Source organism: Poecilia latipinna, unplaced genomic scaffold (genome assembly GCF_001443285.1).
Source record: "Poecilia latipinna isolate Pla-1442-1.1 unplaced genomic scaffold, P_latipinna-1.0 Scaffold3257, whole genome shotgun sequence".
NCBI classification, from domain to species: domain Eukaryota; kingdom Metazoa; phylum Chordata; class Actinopteri; order Cyprinodontiformes; family Poeciliidae; genus Poecilia; species Poecilia latipinna.
Window position 1 is genome coordinate 34,616 of NW_015115873.1, and position 19,302 is coordinate 53,917.

At 37.7% G+C, this 19,302-nt stretch overlaps 2 protein-coding genes across 2 annotated transcripts; both read right to left on the reverse strand.

The window, feature by feature from the left end:
* Positions 1-3: 3 nt before the first annotated feature.
* rab34a (RAB34, member RAS oncogene family a) lies at positions 4-6,992 on the reverse strand. Its single transcript, XM_015023269.1, has 11 exons — positions 6,776-6,992; positions 5,317-5,413; positions 5,138-5,229; positions 4,990-5,055; positions 3,917-4,018; positions 3,768-3,832; positions 3,617-3,668; positions 3,449-3,530; positions 2,339-2,429; positions 1,208-1,315; positions 4-1,132 (listed from the first exon to the last, which is right to left on the reverse strand). The coding sequence occupies exons 1-11, from the start codon at positions 6,883-6,885 to the stop codon at positions 1,068-1,070; spliced, it is 930 nt and encodes a 309-aa protein (XP_014878755.1). The 5' UTR covers positions 6,886-6,992; the 3' UTR covers positions 4-1,067.
* Positions 6,993-8,019: 1,027 nt separating this feature from the next.
* tlcd1 (TLC domain containing 1) lies at positions 8,020-17,481 on the reverse strand. Its single transcript, XM_015023268.1, has 4 exons — positions 16,680-17,481; positions 15,496-15,578; positions 13,174-13,256; positions 8,020-11,572 (listed from the first exon to the last, which is right to left on the reverse strand). The coding sequence occupies exons 1-4, from the start codon at positions 16,883-16,885 to the stop codon at positions 11,168-11,170; spliced, it is 777 nt and encodes a 258-aa protein (XP_014878754.1). The 5' UTR covers positions 16,886-17,481; the 3' UTR covers positions 8,020-11,167.
* Between the last annotated feature and the right edge of the window lie 1,821 nt (positions 17,482-19,302).

Here is a 19,302-nt window from a genome sequence, read left to right on the forward strand (position 1 = left end):
TTCTTCTGTGGGGGTCGGGGTGTTCACATATCCTTTACAATGTCTTAAATGACTTGAAGAAAATGTAAGTTGTAATTAAACACATTAATCACAGGTCTTAAATTTTTGTTGTGGCTATGAAGGTTTTATTCTTACGAGACGTTTATGTCAAGGTTATTACAGTTAACAAAAACTAACAAAATAAAGAAAACTGAGATTGAGAAAAGATTTTTTGCTAACTGAAATAGGTAATGGTAATTAAAGGTGAAAAACTGGAACCAACAGGAACTATATTGTTTGTTTATAAAACTAACTAAACATACTGAATTTAGAGAAATCCTGTTTTAGTGTTTTGTTTCAATTGTTCAAATTCAGGCGGACAAGTACTCCCAGGTTAGTAAGTAAAAGTTCACAGCCACGATGAAAATTAGAAAAAAAAATACTGAGAAAAATAAATAGTGTCATTCAGTTTAAAGTAAGGAATGCCAGTAGTTTTGTATTAAAAATGTTTTCACCCACATAATAATTGCACTTAAATTAAAGGTTGGATTTAATAATTTTTTCAGTATGAAAATGTGCTACAGCCTTAAAAGGTACATTCATACTAAGACAATTTACATATTTTTAGCAAGTTGCCAGAACATCTAAACGGCAACAAAGGAGTTAAGGGGAGGAAGCAATGATCTAAAAGTGGGAGTTGGGAAAATCAATCAAAACTTTACCTATGTGTTTGAGCTAAAAATGCAATAAGTAATTGATTCTGAAAAACTCTAGAGCAGCAAAACTGGAGCTACAAGCTGAGTAAGCATCTGAAAACTCTTTGGCAGTTTGATGGCAGCACTATCGCTCTGTGTTAAAGTCCACCACAAATATTCTCACTTTTCCTGCTGGTCAAGAAAAAAAAAAATAATGATACAGACTGTAAACATGCCATGAAATGCTCCCCTCTTTTTCTAGCCACAGAAATCCTCCCAACTAAGCTGGACGGCAGCCACACTCAACCACCGCTGAGAAAAAGTCTCATTCAGAGTCTGTGCGTTTGTTTTATAAAAAAATACAAATAAAAAAATAAAACCTTTATCCCATCCTTACTGACAGCAGTTGGCCTGCTTCTTCTTTGTGGCGTACAGATTGCTTGAAGTGCTGTTGATTCCTAAACACATCAACAAAGAAGAGTGTTAACTTGTGGGACGTTTGTTTAACTTCCTGAGACAGTTCACATACTCACTGACAACATCGCCAATCTGCCTCGATCCGCTTTTCTCCAACTCGGCGAGAACGTTTGTCTCAAAGGCCAGAGCAGCGACTCGAAAGAAGAACTCTTTGACGTTTTCCCCTGAAGAAAAGCAGCCACAGATCTGTTAGAGGCCAGTGAGAAATCACTGTAGTGACTAAGTCACACTTCGCATGTCTGTTTCTTAAAAATATTTTTCCTAATTTTCTTCTTTTTTTTTTTAACTGCTATTGACACAAGCCTTAAAGTGTCGGAAATGATGTTAGCATTTATGCTAAGAATGCTAAACAAATACCGTAGACCTGAGTCATTATTCACAGATTTTTCTGGTGAACATAACTCCAAATTATTTATGAAAAATTTGCCTGTTTTGTATTTTCGTAGAGTATATCCCAAATATTTGAAATAAAATGCAGCAGGAGAAGCTGAAATACCTTGGCACAGTGCTAACTGACATGCTATGCAGTGATGGTCAACATAAGGAAGACTGTGGACGTGAGCTTCTGCAGTAGTGCAAAGATGATTTCCACTCTTTAATGTATATTATGTATTATGGTATATCTGGTGTTTGAATTATTATAAAATATTACAAGCGTTTTATGAGTCGTCTTAAGTATTCAGAGTTTTGCTGTTCATGGACAGTTTTGCTTTTTCACCCTCAAAACAGTCAGAATGTTAAACTACTAGCATAATAGCTCAGCATGATTACTAGAATGTTAAACTCAGAGGTTTTACTACTAAATTGCTTGTTTGATTTTGAATACATTTTAAACTGTTGCCTTTTATGGATGCTAGTTGTTTTTTGACTTGGGGAAAAAGTAAAGCTATTTTACTTATTGTCAGCCACAGATTACGCTAAACATCATAAAGGGTAAACAGAGATGTATTTTCAAAAAAAAAAAAAAGAAAATATATTTTAAATTCTTTTATCTTCGTGTTAACCTGCACGTCTATCTTCTGTCACTTTGCTGCTCTTACACCAGAATTTCCTCACAGTTGGGACAATATAGCATATTTTTATCCCACTTTATGATTTACACAGAGAGTGATTGGTGAGCTGTGAATGCAAAGGTGGTACGTCAGACATTAAAACAATCTTCACAGGCATTAAATGTATCGACTCACCCGTCAGCGATGAGACAGCCCAGTACTCTGCATGAATCTCTCTCGCAAATTTCATGGCGTCTTGTTCGATCCGGGAATACTGAGCAGGGGACTGTTTAAGATGGCAGGAGAAACCAGAGACTGCTTTCTAATGTTTATTAAAAGCATGTTCATTTTCATTTGAAATATGTACAGTTGTATTTAAAATGTTACAACATGTGAAGCTTATTTCAAAAGCATCATATGAAAATCACAACATTTAAGAAGGTATTAAAAATACTTTTCATTAAGTCAAAGTTACACTATTATTAAGATTATTATTAAATTGTTGGTCTGTGTGATATTCTGATATTAAATGTCACGTTTCATTAGTTATGAGCAGAAAATCATGATAATTAGCAAAACGTACAGGATAAAAAACACCAATCTGTTTAATTAATCTATATAACATGTTACTTAGTGAACTCATTTACTGAAATATTCAATTCAATCCAATTCAAACTTTATTAATGAAAAGGTATTCTGATTCATAGTAGAGATCAAAAATAAAAAAGGGAAATAAGAGAGAAGAAAATAGAAATCAAATAAATGAAGTTTTTGATATTATCCTATTTTATTGAATTTATATAATTGTGTGTATTTGGTAGATAATTTGATAAGCCAATGTTTCTTGAGTGGAGAACTTGCCAATAACTCTTGCAATGTAATGTAACTAGATGAGTGACGTGAAAATACAGGAATTGTCACATATTTATGCAAATTATGCATAAAGTTGTAAAATTTTAAAAGACTATATTAGACGATACAATTCATCTGTAATTCACCACTAGCAGCAAAGCAAAAGAGGAATTTTTATGAGAATCAGGCGAAAGTTGAAGAGCTCAGACTCATCTCAAAAACAGCCAATATTCCTGCCTCAGTCAGAAAAGCTTTTGGGGTTTTTATGAAACATTCCTGAGGTTTCAACCAGAAGAAGAACACAAACTGTATGTGTGTGTGTGCGTGCAGGTGTGTGTGTGTGTGTGTGTGTGTGTGTGTGTGTGTCTGGCATTGACCCAAGCACTTCCAGTAAAAAAAAACAACATAACACATCCACAGGCAGTGTCCACTTTCAACAGCGTTTAGACTCACACTCAGGTCCTTTTTTGTGCCAACGAGGAAGAGCTGGACGCTGGTGGGGTCATTCTCTTTCAAGGCGTCCTCCAGCCACTGCCTGCAGCAATAAAACATGGCAGGACATCAACCAGAGCGAGGCAGAAATCATGAGTCCAGCAACACTCTCGTGATCAGAGAGCTTACCTGGCGTGGCCCAGAGAGGCGATGTCGTTCACGTCAAATGCGATTATCACAACTGAGGAAAGAACATTTAACTTGAAGCCTTTTTAATTTTTTTCCAATACCTATTTCCTGTTTAATTCGCGGTATATTTGGAAAAGCTGGATGGACAAACCCTGAGCTCCTCTGTAGTAAGTCGAAGCGATGCACTTGAACCTTTCCTGGCCTGCAGTGTCCCAACTGTAATGGAGCAAAAACTCAGCAAAGTCACAGCAACTGGATTAAATAAATAATAAATAAAAAAGAAGAAATAATCCGACTCACAGCTGCAGACTGAAAGGGACGCCGAGCACCTCAAAGCGCTCCATCTCAAAGTCAACACCGATGGTCGCTTTGTAGTTTTTATCGAAGGCATCCTTGCAAAATCTAAAGCAGAAATCTGGTTTTACTTTCCGGACTACTGGGTCACATTGCTCACACAGCTATACTTTTTCATTTTTGTAAATATCTACTATTGAAAATGTGTTTTCACATTTATAGATTTCATGTCCTTTGTTCTCAACATTTTCAATACTTTTGCATACATTTCTATTTTGAAAGCAGGACTTCATGTCTTTCTTCTCAAAACTTGTAATGCTTGTACTGTGTTGACTTTGGCTGGGTGAACAAAATCCTGCCTAATATCAGTAGCTAATAGCGATCAGTAGCACCGTTATGCTGTCGTTATTTCTCCCTACATCCTGTGGGTGGCACAGGTTGCTACAATCGATAGCAGCAACACTCTCATGAGTGTTTAAAAGATCAACGATACAATTAATCTATAATTCACTATAATTCACCACTAGCAGTGTTAGAAGTTTCTTCTAACACCCGCTAGAGGGAAACAAACACACTCAATACAATACTTTAATTATATTGGCTGAGAAGTTGCCAGGCGACTGAGCCAAAAGGCAGTTCCATGTTTCATAAGCAAGCAGAGAGCCTAAGTGTGAGCGTGAGGAGAAGTTTTGAGTATAAGCATTACTAGGTTTGAGAAGAAGTCCTGCTTTCAAAATAAAAATGTAAGCAAAAGTCTTAAAAGTTTTGAGAACAAAAGACATGAAATCCTGTTTTCAGACTGGAAATGCTTGCTCTTGGATTATGGCAGAAAAATTCCTCCATATTCCTGGTTACCAATTATGTTTAACAGGACAATATTTAACGCAAGTTCACTCTCCTTCCTGCTATCTTTAATAATTTAACTACAAACACAGTTACACTCACTACTAATACTCAACAATGTTTGCAGATATTCTCAGAGGTAACAAAAATAACATCCAGCTCTTAATGTTTGTACATTAGTAAATATTTTAATGAATAAATCACGCTTCATGCATTCATTAGCCTGCAGCGTTTACCTATTAATCAGGCAGGTTTTCCCCACAGCCAGATCACCGACCACGATGACCTTGGAGATTTTAAATCTGACACAAGGAATGGTAGAAGAGTCAGCCGATGAAACCACATCAATACGAGCTCACAGAGAGTTCAGGTGTCCGTTCTCACCCCACAGTGCCGGTCCGCTGCTCCTTGCAGGCCATCCTCACTTTGTTGTTGAATTCTTCCGTAATGTGAAGAGCCGCCTCCTTTCTGAAAGCCTAAAATCAAAAGAAAGGAAGATGAAAGTGAGAGCAATATTGATTTTCTAAAACAATAAAGTTGACGCTCCCACTTTTGATTTTCACCTGAGGCAGCTGAGCGATGACCCGGTCCCGGCGAACCGGAGGAAAAACGCTCATGCCTGAAACTCTGAGAGACATTAAGCCTCGGGGTAAACGACGTCTGGACAAGAAAAACACAAACATTTCAACTGCTGCCATAGTGCAGGGATAATGAAAAAGGTGTGTGTTGTGTGGATCAAGAAAATTGACAGATTTGACCGTTTGTGAAGTGCATGTGCCACTTTTGATGCCATCTTGTTCAGAATAGTGAATGTATATTGGAATAAATGATGTGGTTGCAATACAGGGTATTTGCAGGTTACAGCAAGTCGAATTTAAGACTTTAATGTCGCTTTGAATGAAATTTAAGACAGAAAAACTTTAGATACAGGGCATTTTGGGGAATCCTTTGTCCTTCTCACACTGCATATGGCTCTGTATACACTTAGCCCCCACACTGCCAAGATTAAAATGTATTTTGCAGAGAAAGCACCCAGACTCACATGGGTTAGCAACAGAAGTGAGACAGTGGCATAAACGAACAGCCAGCTGGGGATAAATTTTCGCTTATATACATAATATACATTTTCCAAGAACACAGTGCCATTTTATATCACAAAAAAGTAACTATGTTATTGTCAGTTTTTCTTAAAACGCTATGCAAATATGACTTAGTAATTTAACACCTTAAGTTTGGGTCTCTTTGAAAACAAATCCTGCTTTTTGGAATTTTTTTTTCTTCTGTTGAATAAAATGACTAAAATCAAAGGTAATTATTTTTCTACATTTTTCAGTGGGAGACAATGCTACTGCAATAAAAATAGACTTAAAGGCTTTCCACATATCTTTACCATTTTGGAGTGTGTGGTAAATTATTTGGTAAATTATTATTTTTGTAAACTGGGTATCAAAACACTATCAGAAATACTTTAGCGTGGCACTAGGTTATGACTTATAATGTTTATTTTTTCAAGTAAAAAAATATAATGTTAAACATGTCTGTTTTTACATATATAACATACATTTCCTAGAGATTAGTTCAGTAAATAATTTGAATAAATATTTCTCCTTCTAAATTCGTACATCTTTACTAGGTACTATTACAGCTTTATACCCGGAGGCTATATAATACAGGCTCCTACTACTACACACATATCCCGAGACTTCCTCAGAGCTACGGCAGCCTAAAGGAGCCAAAGGCTGATTACTCATGAAATGAAAGGTAGCCGGGGCAACTGTAATCAGTGCTGAGCCACTTACTGTCTGTTTTAATCCTATTGTTCATCAAAGCTCCGACTGAAGACAAAAGAAGTACAATTTACTTAATTTAGTTTCCTTCTACGTCCAGCTGTAGCGACTTTTTAAACTTTTATGTAACAACAAACCCCAAGTAAAAAGCTGAAAAGAGAGAAGGTCGCTGTGAGTTTTCTAAAGTAAACTATAGAGAGGTAGCCTTTTAGCTACAGTTGATGTTACGGGATACCTCAGCGATTCAAGATGGTCCTCTTCTCTCTTACTCCCCGAAAAGACGCCTCTTGCTCCACACAAAGGCAACTCACGCTTTCCGTGTTTAGTAAAAAAAAAAGTTAACATTTATTAATGGGGTTTAAGTTGAGCCACGGAAGTTGTGGGGAGCAGCCGAGAAGGACCACAGCAGCTGCTGACTCAGTTCCCCTGGATTCATTCTTTCCTCCCACATTTACCCCTGCTCGGCCCCCTGCTGGACAAAATGAAGAACTGCCAGGAATCTGTTGATCTAGTCTCCACTATTGCATCCCTGACAAAGGCTAAACTTTAAAAGGAAAATTATCGTTTATTTACTAAATTTGAATACACAAAAGAAAATCTGGCTTAAATCTCAGATTTCTACTGACTTTTGGCTCTTTTAGCGCCATTGTTTGAGACAGGGGTGTGTAACACAGACTGACCAGAGAGCATAGCTGGAATTCTGACTTTATAAAAATAAGAATTTTGAGCAAAAAAGTCAGATTTATGAGATTAAAGTCTCATTCCATAGGCAGTAGCGTAATCTTACATTGAAAATTTGAGAGAAATCCAACCTTTAATTTGAGTACTTTGTAGTGGGGAGGGGTCGTCATTCTGATGTTTATATTACTGTTTTCTGACATTAAATTGGCTGCACAACATGATATTTAATCATATGTAGCTGCATTTCCATTGCAAATGTGCTCAAAGCTTTGTCTGTATTCCCTAATCCTAACCCAAACAACCCAACTCTACCCAGCACCTAAACGTTTTATTAAAAATTTAGTGTTTTTGAAATTGGTGTGTTTCCATCCATCCGTCCATTTTCTTATACCCTTATCTCATCGGGATTGGGAGGTGTTCCAGTGCCTATCTCTAGCTGTCAATGGACAAGAGGCAGGCTCAACCTGGACAGGTCGCCAGTGCATCGCAGGGCATGTTTCCATTGTACAAAAAATATTTTCATTATGTAAAATTGTGCAATTATATGGTCAATGGAAATGCAGCTAGGAAGCTCTTTTGATTGTTGATTTCTGATTTGTAATATTTAGCATCCAACTGAACAATGGTATTTTCTGAGCTGAACAATTCATTGAACTCAGTTGTCTCAACTTTTGGCTTCATGGGCAAATTTTCAAGATTTTATTGGTAGAAAGTGCTGTGGACAAGGTGTCCTCAAAAATGTTATATTTTTCAGCTTTCACATGCAAACTGAAACATAGAAAGAAATCATGACCCCTGTGATTTTAAGAACTTTTTTATTCACTCAGTGATTCGAAAGACACTTTTAATACAAGAGTCATTTACATTATTGTGCTCATGATCAATTGAAATAACTGTTGTAACTCCTTCCCTTCATTGTGTGGGAAACTCATAGTTATTGTAGTCTCTGCTTATGTTCAAAAGGCACTTTGGTGTGAAGGCACAACAGCAAAGGTCAGACGCACATCAGCTCTGTCTGCCTTTTTTTCTTGGTGGTGGTTGAAATATAAAATGAAGTTTATATCAATCAGCCACAACATTATCACTATTAACTATTGGTAAAGAGAGTTATACGGGGCTTGTTTTGTTACGCGCTGATGATTTAGCACTTGCAACGTCCTCATGCCTTTTTGGAAATAAATCAAAGGTTATATTGCCAATGTCTCAGGATCCAAACTTGTCCATGTTTCTCTCCAGTCTTCCATGGAGCAAGACTGCCCTCCAGTCTTCAATGAGGAAGACTGGATGGCTTCTAATGTTGTGTTTGAGGAATAAACTTGTCAGTAAAATTTTACTGTCATCAGCAGTTACGACTAATGGAATGATCAAGTCCACTTAGAGCCAACAAACATGTACATCTTTAAAAATGAAAAAAACAAAATGATCTAAAGGAATGTGCACTTGAGGACAAATATTTACAAAGTGTTTTACATCCATTTCTGAGGAAATAAGAGAAAGAGGAGACATACGTCGATCAGGTTCAATATTTATAAATTGATAATCTCCAAAGTGTCGCTATTAACCAAACCAGCAAGAGATACACAGTGTCTGACCACACGATTGTGCTGCTGCCTGCTCAGTGTGAAGGATTATTTTCAGGGTTATTGTTCCTTGCGAACAGACGGCAGAAAGATCCGGTTTCAGCTCCACTGGAGTCAGATAGAAACAGATTTGATCAAAGAGTCATAGAAAGGCCCAAAAATAATCCTGCATCATAGCATGTTAGAAGTTCAATTGGTCATGAACAACTCTGTCCGGTCCAGCATCTCTTCAGCCATACCTGGAGACATGGCTTCATAGAGATAGAAGGATTGGTCCACATAATTATACAATATTAAAATGCAAATTCAGAAAATTCTAAGTGTCAACATTAGTCAAAAACCCCTACAAAAAAAACCACTTTTACCCATGCAGATGTAAAATATATTGCAAGTATAGTGAGTGTGCAGTACAAAAAGCAACATTCTTAACATATACTTCAATGGACAAGTGTAACATTACCACAAGATGTTAGCATTCTGGGAGCAAATAATAAAAAGTTATAAATAATTTCAGTACCTCGTTTGTATCCAGTGCCCATTTAAAGTTGCAGACAACAGTCAACCTGACTCAAAACATTAGCAACATCACATTAAATAAGAAAATCCACCTAGCACCTATAAAGGTAAATTGTAACTATACTTAAATCTTTTACTTTTTCTTTTCTTTCTTTTTTTTTTTTTTTGCTTTAGTTATAATAAAATGTTGATTCCGAGAGAGATTTTAATGAAACTATCAGTACCATTCTCATGTTTGTAAGCTAAATAGGCAGCTAGCTTGTAGCATTTAGGCTGGGAATGAATAAGAAAAAAATGCTTTTTGAAAAGTAAAACAAAAGTTATATATTACCTTCTTTAAACATACTACCTAACAAGTTAACAACATTTCTCTAATTAGTGTCATATTAAATAATAAAAGAGAAGCTACATACCTCTAGCTAAATAGTGTTTAGCTCGATAGCTGCAAGAATATTAATAGTGTCAGGAATGCAACACTGTTGTTAAAATTAAAACAAAGGTTATTATAAAATCAATAACTAGATTTTTTTTTAAGTTAACAACCATTAATTCTGTAATCTCATATGGGCTATGCTAACTGCATTTCATTCACTCACTGATAGGCTACAATGGTCATTCAGGTCGAAGTTGTTAGGGTCACTTTTTATGTTTTGAGCAATATTTGAGTGTCACAGAACTTCAACATTAAAATCCCTAATATACAACTGTGTAAACAAGGTATTTCTAACATTTTAACTGTTTAGATTTTATTTTAAATATTAAAATACTCCTACAAACCCTAGAATAGCAGACAAATTAACTGTTGAGAGAGCAAACTGGCAACATTTATGGACATCTCTAAAGCTCATTACTTAACATAATTTATTTTTATTAATTTGTTTTCTCTCGTTGGTATGTTTCCATTGAAAACTAGGTGGAACAAGTTGTTTGTATTCTTATTCTATTGCTGACATCCCGACTAGTTCCAGCCTTAATATTAGTACAAAGGAAAGATCTGTGGCATATCCTTTATATTTAGCTTACAGACATAGGATGGTCATCATTCTTTTCATTGTTAAATAAGGCTAATGAATGTATTTTACAAGCATTACATTATCAAACGATCAATAACTTTAAAGGTGGTTTTTGTCACTTCTACATAACCATTAGTGGATCACTTTTTAAAAAGAATCACTGCTCACAGGAAAACAAAACAGACCAAAATCTATTTACATCACACTGCTTGTTATTATCTTTCCATTAATGTTGAATACGTCAATTTAAGAATCTATTCCATAAAGCCAAGCTTCCCCTACTTCTTATGTATCCATACTAATCATTAGCACACAGTGCTTATACACAATTTGATACAGAATTTAATGTTAAATCCCACTCAGTGCTATCACTACCCAATTGACTCTGTATATTTTATTATGTAGTTACTTTATGCTTTATATGAGCTGGTCAGAAAAATTGGTCTAAAGGCCAAAAGTTTGAGTCCTTCCAAAGTTACATTTTAACCTTCAGTAGGAAAGCGATCAAGATAAATGCTGATCACATTTTTACAAAACATCTAAGAAACCTTCTAGGTATTCCAGCGAATAAAACATTGTCCATTACGCCAAAACTTGTACAATTTCAAGGATTTGTCAGTTTTCACTTAGACTCGTGTTGAATTTAGTTAAAATTTCCTACTTTAAAATTTCTGTGTAATAGCAGCACCCGAAAAAGGCTACGTGTTTTGGGGAGCTTATTCTTTGGCAGTGAATCTGTTATCACAAGCATATGTTAGTATGAAAACACAACAAAATCTGTAAACTTTCCGTCTTAAATTAAATACATGGGGCAGTCCTGTAAGCCGCTCCCCCCGGTCAGTCGCTGAGAAACTTCTTGGAGTTGTTGTTGTGTGTGCCGTTCTGTCCCGTGTACCTCTTGCTTCGGGGAAAGAAGTCCGTGCGGAGCAAACGGTAGAAATAGATCACCATCATGATGTTCATCATCATCATGGTGATGAGGAAGTACCCACCGTGGTCCAGCCAGGAGTAGTTGTGGACGATGTACCAGGTGAGGTAGAACTGGGTGCCGAGGCGAAACATGACGTAGGTGAAGAGGTTGACGATTTTGTTGATGTGGTAGATGGAGGAGGACTGAGCATTGGCCAGCTTCAGCATCAGCCGCAAGTGCAGGGTGACGCTGTTGACCTCCACGAAGAGGGCGATCAAAGCACCGGCAATGTAGAGCTGGGTGTAGAGGGCGTACAGGAAACACCAGATCACCTGGAGATAGAACATCACGGTGAGGGTGTTTGTACCAACAGACGGCTAGCCTTGGGTTTGGTTTTGGACAATAAATTATTAACAATACCAATCGCGATATCAATATCAATATATAATACGCTTGACAGAACATTCAATAGCTTCCCTGAACTCTTATTTAGAACCGCACAGCATTGTGGGAGATGTAGGCAAAGGAAAAACTATAGATGCTCAACCTAAGCTAAGCTAAGGTTGGTGATATCAACAGACCAACTGACTCTTTGGTTACCTAGCAACAACATGTTGAGTAACTTGTGGAGAAGCAGTTCTCAAGGCTCATAAATGTTTGAGAATAAAGAAAAACCACAGCGAGGAGTGAAAGCTGTGGCTAAAAAAAGAAAGATCACGGCACCAGTTCACTCTGGGAGTATTTCAGATATTTAAAACAAAAAGTAATCAATAATTATTAGGGCTGTTAACGTATGTGATTAATCTAAAAAGTTTAACGTATTAATATTACATAACACCAATTAATCACATTACCTATAAAACATCTCTCCAATGGAGGGTTACCTCGTTCAAAGTAGCACAGTCTTGTACTGCGGTCAGCAATGAAAAGCCGTAAACACCAGTGAAAAAATGAGTGAGGAGATTGAAACTGGTGTGCCAAGTAGTATGTACTTATCGCAATGATGAATTATCCTTCCACCGAAACACAACCAGTTTATTGTTCACATTTCTAAATAACTTTTGAAACAAAATTACTTCTTTTAAACCATCCTGAATTCAAAAACCTGGAAAACTGAGATGTTTGGTTTGAGGCAATAAAAGATTTTCGTGTATTTTTACATTTCAAGCTCACAAGCATGGTAATAAATTGTGTCTAGTAAACAAGTAAACAGAAACAACAAATAAGTTATGACGTCTCTGTAAACAAAATTGTCCTTTAGAAAAAAAAAAAACAGGAGGCTAATTGAGACCAAAGCATCATCCAATTTTTGGTACAAGGAGAAAGAAAAGAGACAAACTATAAATCACACAAATGGAAATTATTGCATTTGTTTTAATTGATCAGTTAATTGATTTATTGTTTATTGCAACAGGCCTAGACAACACTAATAATTATCAATATCGACTGTTGTGAAACCTTTATGTCATAATACGTTTTTCAGCCGTATTGTCCAGCCCCATTTTAGAGCACCACAATCTGTTTAAAAGTTGAATTTTTTATTTTTTTGGTGTGAGATTCTGCTATTGCAGTAAAAGCTGAATGTGTTAGATTTAATAGACACATCCTGAGTAGAAATTCTACTAGAATTCATTAACATTTAAAGCAAAAAAAAAAACATTAAGTGGGACAAAAGTCCAGCAATGTTTCTGCATCAATGGAAATCCTGTTTTCTTTAGTCATCTACACGTTGTTTGGTAAAAAAAAAAGAGGTAAAACGAAACCATCAGGTTAATTTCAACTCTCCTTTTTATTCCACGTCCTTGGAACCTGCCCAACACATTGCAGAGCTTGATGTTATCTCTCTTTTGTCTTGTGACTCAGATGTGCTGTCTGAACCAGAAACGGCAGCTTTATCGAGTTAAAAACAAAAGCATGAGCACAAACATCTTACCATCGCGTGATGGAGTAAAAACTCCCATGATCCTCTGCCGTGTCCCGTCAGAATGATATCGCCTGCATCATGCACAAAGTAACCTGGGGAAAAAAAAAGTAGTTTGGTATTAATGTGATGTGAGGTAAAGACATGGACTATCCATAAAAATAAAAATAAAAAACTAAATTAACAAACAGATACAGCTTCAAAATGAAAGTGTAGTTACACACCAACACAACAGAACTGACCTTACACACACATTTAACTATGTTCGACAACACCTTTTAAAATGCATTGGGATTCATAGATTCCACATGAATAATTGATTTTTACTAGCTTCAAGCACTTATGAATTTGGTAATACAGTGTTATTCTCTGAAATTAGTCTCTCTTCCTTGAAAGCGAGAAACTGCTTTGGCCATGAAGATTTTTTTTTTCACCAACAATGGCATCTTTTTTAACATTTCATTCTTGCTTTCTGTCTGAAATTAAACAGTTTGGTAGAAAATAGTCATAGATTAAATTTTTCTGATTAGATGAGTAATGAGACGAGGCCACATGTTTCCAAATCTATTTCTGATTGGCTGATCGGTCCTGGTGACGTCTCCTGTCCTGGACGTTCGGAAGCCAACTTCAGCTCTGTATTGTACAGTGCTGTGTTCATGCTTGATGTGATATTGAATTGTATGTGATGTAATGTATCAAAAGAACACGTTTCAATACCTATATGTTGCCTATGGATATTTTATGTCCACTATATTTCTTGATGAAGTGTGAGCCTAAACCAGGTATGCTAGTCGTTAGCCTCTCCAATGCTAACACTAGCCTGCTGGACAGCAGAGTAGCTGCTATCCAGTGGGTGACCATGCTACTCACATGCCAGTACAATGCTAACACAAGGTGTACTCTCTTTCTCATTTTTACGAGCACTGGCCTCTCATTAATCACATTAGCAGCTGTCACTTCATAATAATTATAGCCTCCTGTGAAAAGGAAGTAGCCACTGCTTGGTGCACAGCAGTCTTAATTTTGGACCTAATACCACTCCATAGTTTGCAGCATTGGAGTTATTGTTTTTTTTTTTTAAATACAATTAGAAAACGTTTCTCTTTTTTGTTTGACTATTAAACTCCTTTGACAGGAAAGCGAAAAGTCTCCAGTCATCATATTCCAGACATGCAAACTAAACGTTTCTCATTTGATTATTAAACTGTGACAGCCTGATTCAGCTGAAATATTTCCACTGCCTGGGATTTTTTTCATTTATTTATTTTTACGAGCGCCACTCTGAGGTGAGCATGACACACAAACAGCTGCTCTGTTAATGCTCCTAACCTCTCATTTCATTTGTATTTGGGCTCTGAGGAACTGTTTGCAGTTGTTAGGGGGGATGGAAGCTCTCACCAGACTTGTGTTCTCCTAGAGACACAAAAACCAAACCACACACACAACAGAGAGACTCGAACAGACCACCAAGACTTGAGACGGTTGTTTTTGGTAGCCCTAGCGTTCGTCTGTTAGGATTAAAGGAGGAGCTGCCGACTGCTTCAAACAACAGAAAGTGAGATAATTACAGGTTTCTTTTGTAATAGGAGGCAAATGCAGTTGAACCCCTCCCACACACTGCGATGGGTGCAATAACATTTTAATATTCTCACGTACAGATCAAATAACTTGGCTGATTTTAAGACAAAACCTTTTTTTTTTTTGGTTGTGTCACCTTCTCAAATATAGACTTCCCTTCGTATTTTAACACATCACAGTAAGTGAGTCAGCAGTAAGTATTTACGTTACTGCTGACTCTTAATGTGGGCACAACAACAAACGTTCAGTATTGTGTTGCGGTTTTATGTACATAATTGTGAGGAAAAGGAAGGAAAATGATAAAAGGCTTTGGAACATAAAAATCTGATAAGTGGCCTGCAAATTTCCACTGCAAAAGGAGAACTACAGTCATCAGCTTTACATTTTCTAAAAGATAGGTAATAATAACGTAACCAAACCAACATCTAATCAGGCGTTATAATTAGGTGCTTGTGTTGGAATATATTTGAAAACGAGTCATGGCTTCTCCAGTAAATTCAGATTTTAAATTTAAAAAGAAGAATGTTAGTTTCTCGTCATGTTTTTTTTCTATTTTTGTCATATTTTCACATTCAAAACGACAATTAAAAGAACAACGTTTTCTTTTTGTTACTTATGTTGCTCTAACCAAAAATCAAACTAATTAATTACATTGTTTATGTTTGTAACGTGACAAAATGTGAAAAAAAAAGAAAAACTATAAGCGACATGGATCTCGTTTTGGCACATAAAACAGACAGAGGTACATTTACTGACCTGTGGAGACGCAGATAAGCAGGTAGGACAGAGTGTTGTGAAATTTGTGGATGTTGCTGAGCGTCTCGGGCCAGATCACCGCGCTGCAGAGAGACACACACACAGGACGGATTAACGACTCTGGACCTGAGTCAGACAGACAGCGGCTCATTTTAGGACAGAAAGCCCTGACTAAGCAGAGGCGTCGGTAAGTAAAGCCTTTTAAAAACCTTCTTCTCCCCAACAACAGACAACAATGCTTTCAGGGGATGTTTTAAAGGTACTCTGAGCTGTATTCACCAGAGGTATTTTCACTTCACAACATCGTTCCTCTGTTAACCCTTTAGCCAGCATTGCAGTGAGAAGTAGCTCTTATAATGAGCTTGGCAGATGCACAGTCCAATAAATGTTTGCTATTTACTGCTGGCTAATCTGAAGGAGCTGATTGGTGTAAGTCGTAGGAGAAAGGTTCTCTATGGATTGGAATCTGGGAAGCTTAAGTCCTCCAAAGAGGCAAAGCTAGGTCCAACCAGGTGTTTTGCACAGCTAACTGGTTGCCATGGAAATTAAAGGATTTCTCAAACATGCATGAAAGAATCAAGGCAACCCTCCAGGTCCATTTTTGACGAGGGAATAACATTATAACACAACATAAAAGCTCAAAAAAAAGTCAATTTTACATGATACCGCCCCTTTAATAGCTCAACGTTTTGTGTGTGTGTGTAAAAACGCCACAGTGAAAGCTTGGCTCGAAACCGTGCCATGCGTTATTGAGTCATTCCTTCACATTTCTGATTCAGAAATTAAAGAAGTAATTACGTTACTCTTAATGTGGGGAAATGAGTCATGTGTGTTGATTCCCCGCCCCTCTTTTGATGCTTTCCCAATAGGAAATCAGGTTTTTCCAGTTGATTTTTTTTTGTCTTTTCTTATTCTGTCTGGAGCTCAGAAGTGAAAACACCAACAGCACCAACAACAGAAGCAGCTCCGCGTGTCCCTCCCCACCTAAGAATGTCATTGTCCCAGTCCAAGCATGCCCTTCTTCTTGTTCTCCTGATTGCCACAGACTGTCACTGCTACACACACACACACACACACACACACACACACACACCCACACACTGTACATCATGTGAACCGGGAACAAGACAATGCCACCTCAGTGTGGAGCAGCGGGCGAGTGAATGGATAGAGCTGTCACTCACCAGGTCAGAGCCCAGGTCCCGGTCAGCACCGAGTGCACCATGGACACGGACAGGTTCTTCCACTTCCAGGAGCGGAAGGCGTCCTGCCGGACCACAGTGGGGACGGGCAGCCTCTGCAGCAGCTGGTGGGCCACCCTGAACAGCAGAGAGCAGACCAGCACCGCTGGGCCAGGGTGGCCCTTCAGCACAGACAGCAGGGCCTCCATGCTCTTCTTTACGTCCCTGCTCCTCTAGAATTCCAACAGGAGCTGTTTTCTTTTGTTGTTGTTTGTTTTGTTTATTTTTTCAAAATTAGATGGATTCCCTCCCTATGTAATGGGGCGCGTGGTGCAGGAGAAAAAGAAGAGGAGACGATCCTCCGCTCAAATCACCGCACGGCGGATATCTGACTGATGCCGTCTCGCGTTTTTACGCACAGGTCCAAGTCCGGATCCGGCAGGGGATGAAGGCGAGGGAGGGAGGGGGGATTCCGTGTCGGATCATTCCAGTGGGACGGCGGTGGTTTTCTCCACGCCGCGCTTCGTAAACATGACGAGGCGAGCCGCGCTCAGCTCGGCTGTCCGTGCAGAATGAAGGAAGAAAAGGAGGAGGGAGGAAGGCGATGGGGGTGGGTGGTGTCGCGGCTGCTCCCTCGGCTCGCAGGAACAAGGAGGGGCAGACACACCAAGATTATGTTACGCAAGGAATAAACTCCCAAAAACCAAAGCTGCTGCTGCTGGAATGTGGTTCAGAAATATGCTCGTCAAAAATAATAATAATAACAAAAGGAAAGAAATGGCATCAGTGGAAATCGTTCAGAAAGAATGATATGCGGTGATCATGGGCCGCACGTGACGCGCTTACAAGGTCATTGGGTTTTCTCATCAGAAAACCCAATGACCATTACAAATGCGCGCAAATCCTTGTGTTCTGCTAATGTCAAAACACAAACAAGCAAACAAAAAACGACACAATTTTATAGTTGTGGCATTTCCACTATAAGGTATTAGATTAAAATCACATGTGAATAAGATTGTTCACGCGATAAGTCATTAAAAAATCACTGCAGCGGCAGATGTAAATAGTTACATGAGATATATTCATAACACAGCTGTGGCGCTAGCGCCTATTATCTATCAACCAATCAGAGGAGACATTGGAGTCTCTTTCAGGCGGATAAGCCTTATATTTAGGAGCGGCTGGGCCTTGGGGGAAATAGTAGTCGGAGATTTTACAGAAGAGCTATGGATTCAACACTTTAATATGACTCTCCGGGACAGTCAGCTACACACTGTCAAGAGAAAAAAATAAACCTCATGCTAATTCTTCGTTTTCGGTAGTAGTAACATCCGGTTATACCTCGCGTGACTCGTGTGATGCGAAAAGGTGTTTCCAATAGCTGAGAAACCAGCGCAATCTAAAATTGTATCGAAAAACGTGGATTTTTTTTCCATTAAAAGAATTATAATTTATACCTTATGACATGACTATTTCAATATCATAAGTCATTAATTTTTAAAACGGGAAAAAAATTACAGAATTGATTTATGAAATGTAGCCGAGTTTGGCTTATGAACTATTACGTTTAAGGTGTTCATCTACAGCAGCAATGCTATAGCATGATTTTGTTTTGTTTATTTTATTTGCCATCTGCATGTTTCGCACACTTCAACATGCTCATGGAGTCGGTCTCTGTGGTTGCACATTCTGACCACCAGAGGGCAGCGCAGTGCTTAAAATTGATTACCGTTTTCCCAAGGCTATGCCTCAATTAAATGTTATGGCTTTGTTTCAAGAACATCATTCAAACTGTCAACTTCACCCATCAAATTCAGTGGGCGGGTCGAGGGCAACATTCTATAGAACCTGGCATCTGATTGGCTGTCAAGACGACTTCTTTCAAATTTGCAATGACTGAACAGAAATAACTTCATCCATTTAAATTGCTTCAATTTGTTTACCACAAACTTAACAGTAAAGACACATCTTAATTATTGAACGACTTATTTATTTATTGTGATTTGGCATTCTTCACTCTCCATAACACACAGGCAGACACATCAGTGTGATGCTTGTACAGGGCTTTGGATTAAATTGGATTTTCTAAGGAATGTTGCCATGACTATTTTAAACAAATACAGATGACTAATTTTGTGCAGTGACGTCACAAGATAGTTTGTTTGTGAAAGATAAAGTTTGGAAGATGCCAAAAAATTAGCAAATGATTTTGGTAATTTGATTTTTTGTTTCCATCTGAAACCATTAATGATAACACAACAAAACATCTTGTCAGGCATGATCATACCTGTGTAGGGATATGGAAAAATGTGTCTTTTTTTCCATTAAGATATTTTAAGTAAGATTTTACATATGAAAATATTTCTATTTCTTTTCTTTGTGCTTTACTTACATTTCTGACCACTGGTGAGTGGATGTCCCCCTGTTGCAGTGTTGTACATTTCAGTCCTTCATGTTTCTGTTTCCCTATAATTCATACAGGAAGTGCCAGTGAAGTTACTGGATAAGAAAGCTAAAGAATTGTTTTGCAAACTACTTGTGTTCAGTGTTTTTTAAGTTCGTTATTTCAGTTTCTCATGAAGATTATACTATCAAAGGCAGTTACGTACAATAGTGATTCTGAGTA

Bases quoted from the DNA above. Each gene is read 5' to 3' on its own strand.
- rab34a (XM_015023269.1), bottom strand. From the start codon at position 6,885: ATGTTAACTTTTTTTTTTACTAAACACGGAAAGCGTGAGTTGCCTTTG. The intron at 3,669-3,767 runs GTTTGTCCATCC...TTCTTTCCTCAG, and splicing joins TTACTACAGAGGAGCTCAGG to TTGTGATAATCGCATTTGAC. The intron at 3,531-3,616 runs GTAAGCTCTCTG...TTATTGCTGCAG, and splicing joins GCCTCTCTGGGCCACGCCAG to GCAGTGGCTGGAGGACGCCT.
- tlcd1 (XM_015023268.1), bottom strand. From the start codon at position 16,885: ATGGAGGCCCTGCTGTCTGTGCTGAAGGGCCACCCTGGCCCAGCGGTG. The intron at 15,579-16,679 runs GTGAGTGACAGC...GTCTCTCTGCAG, and splicing joins GGGACCTGGGCTCTGACCTG to CGCGGTGATCTGGCCCGAGA. The intron at 11,573-13,173 runs GTAAGATGTTTG...TTCTATCTCCAG, and splicing joins TTTTACTCCATCACGCGATG to GTGATCTGGTGTTTCCTGTA.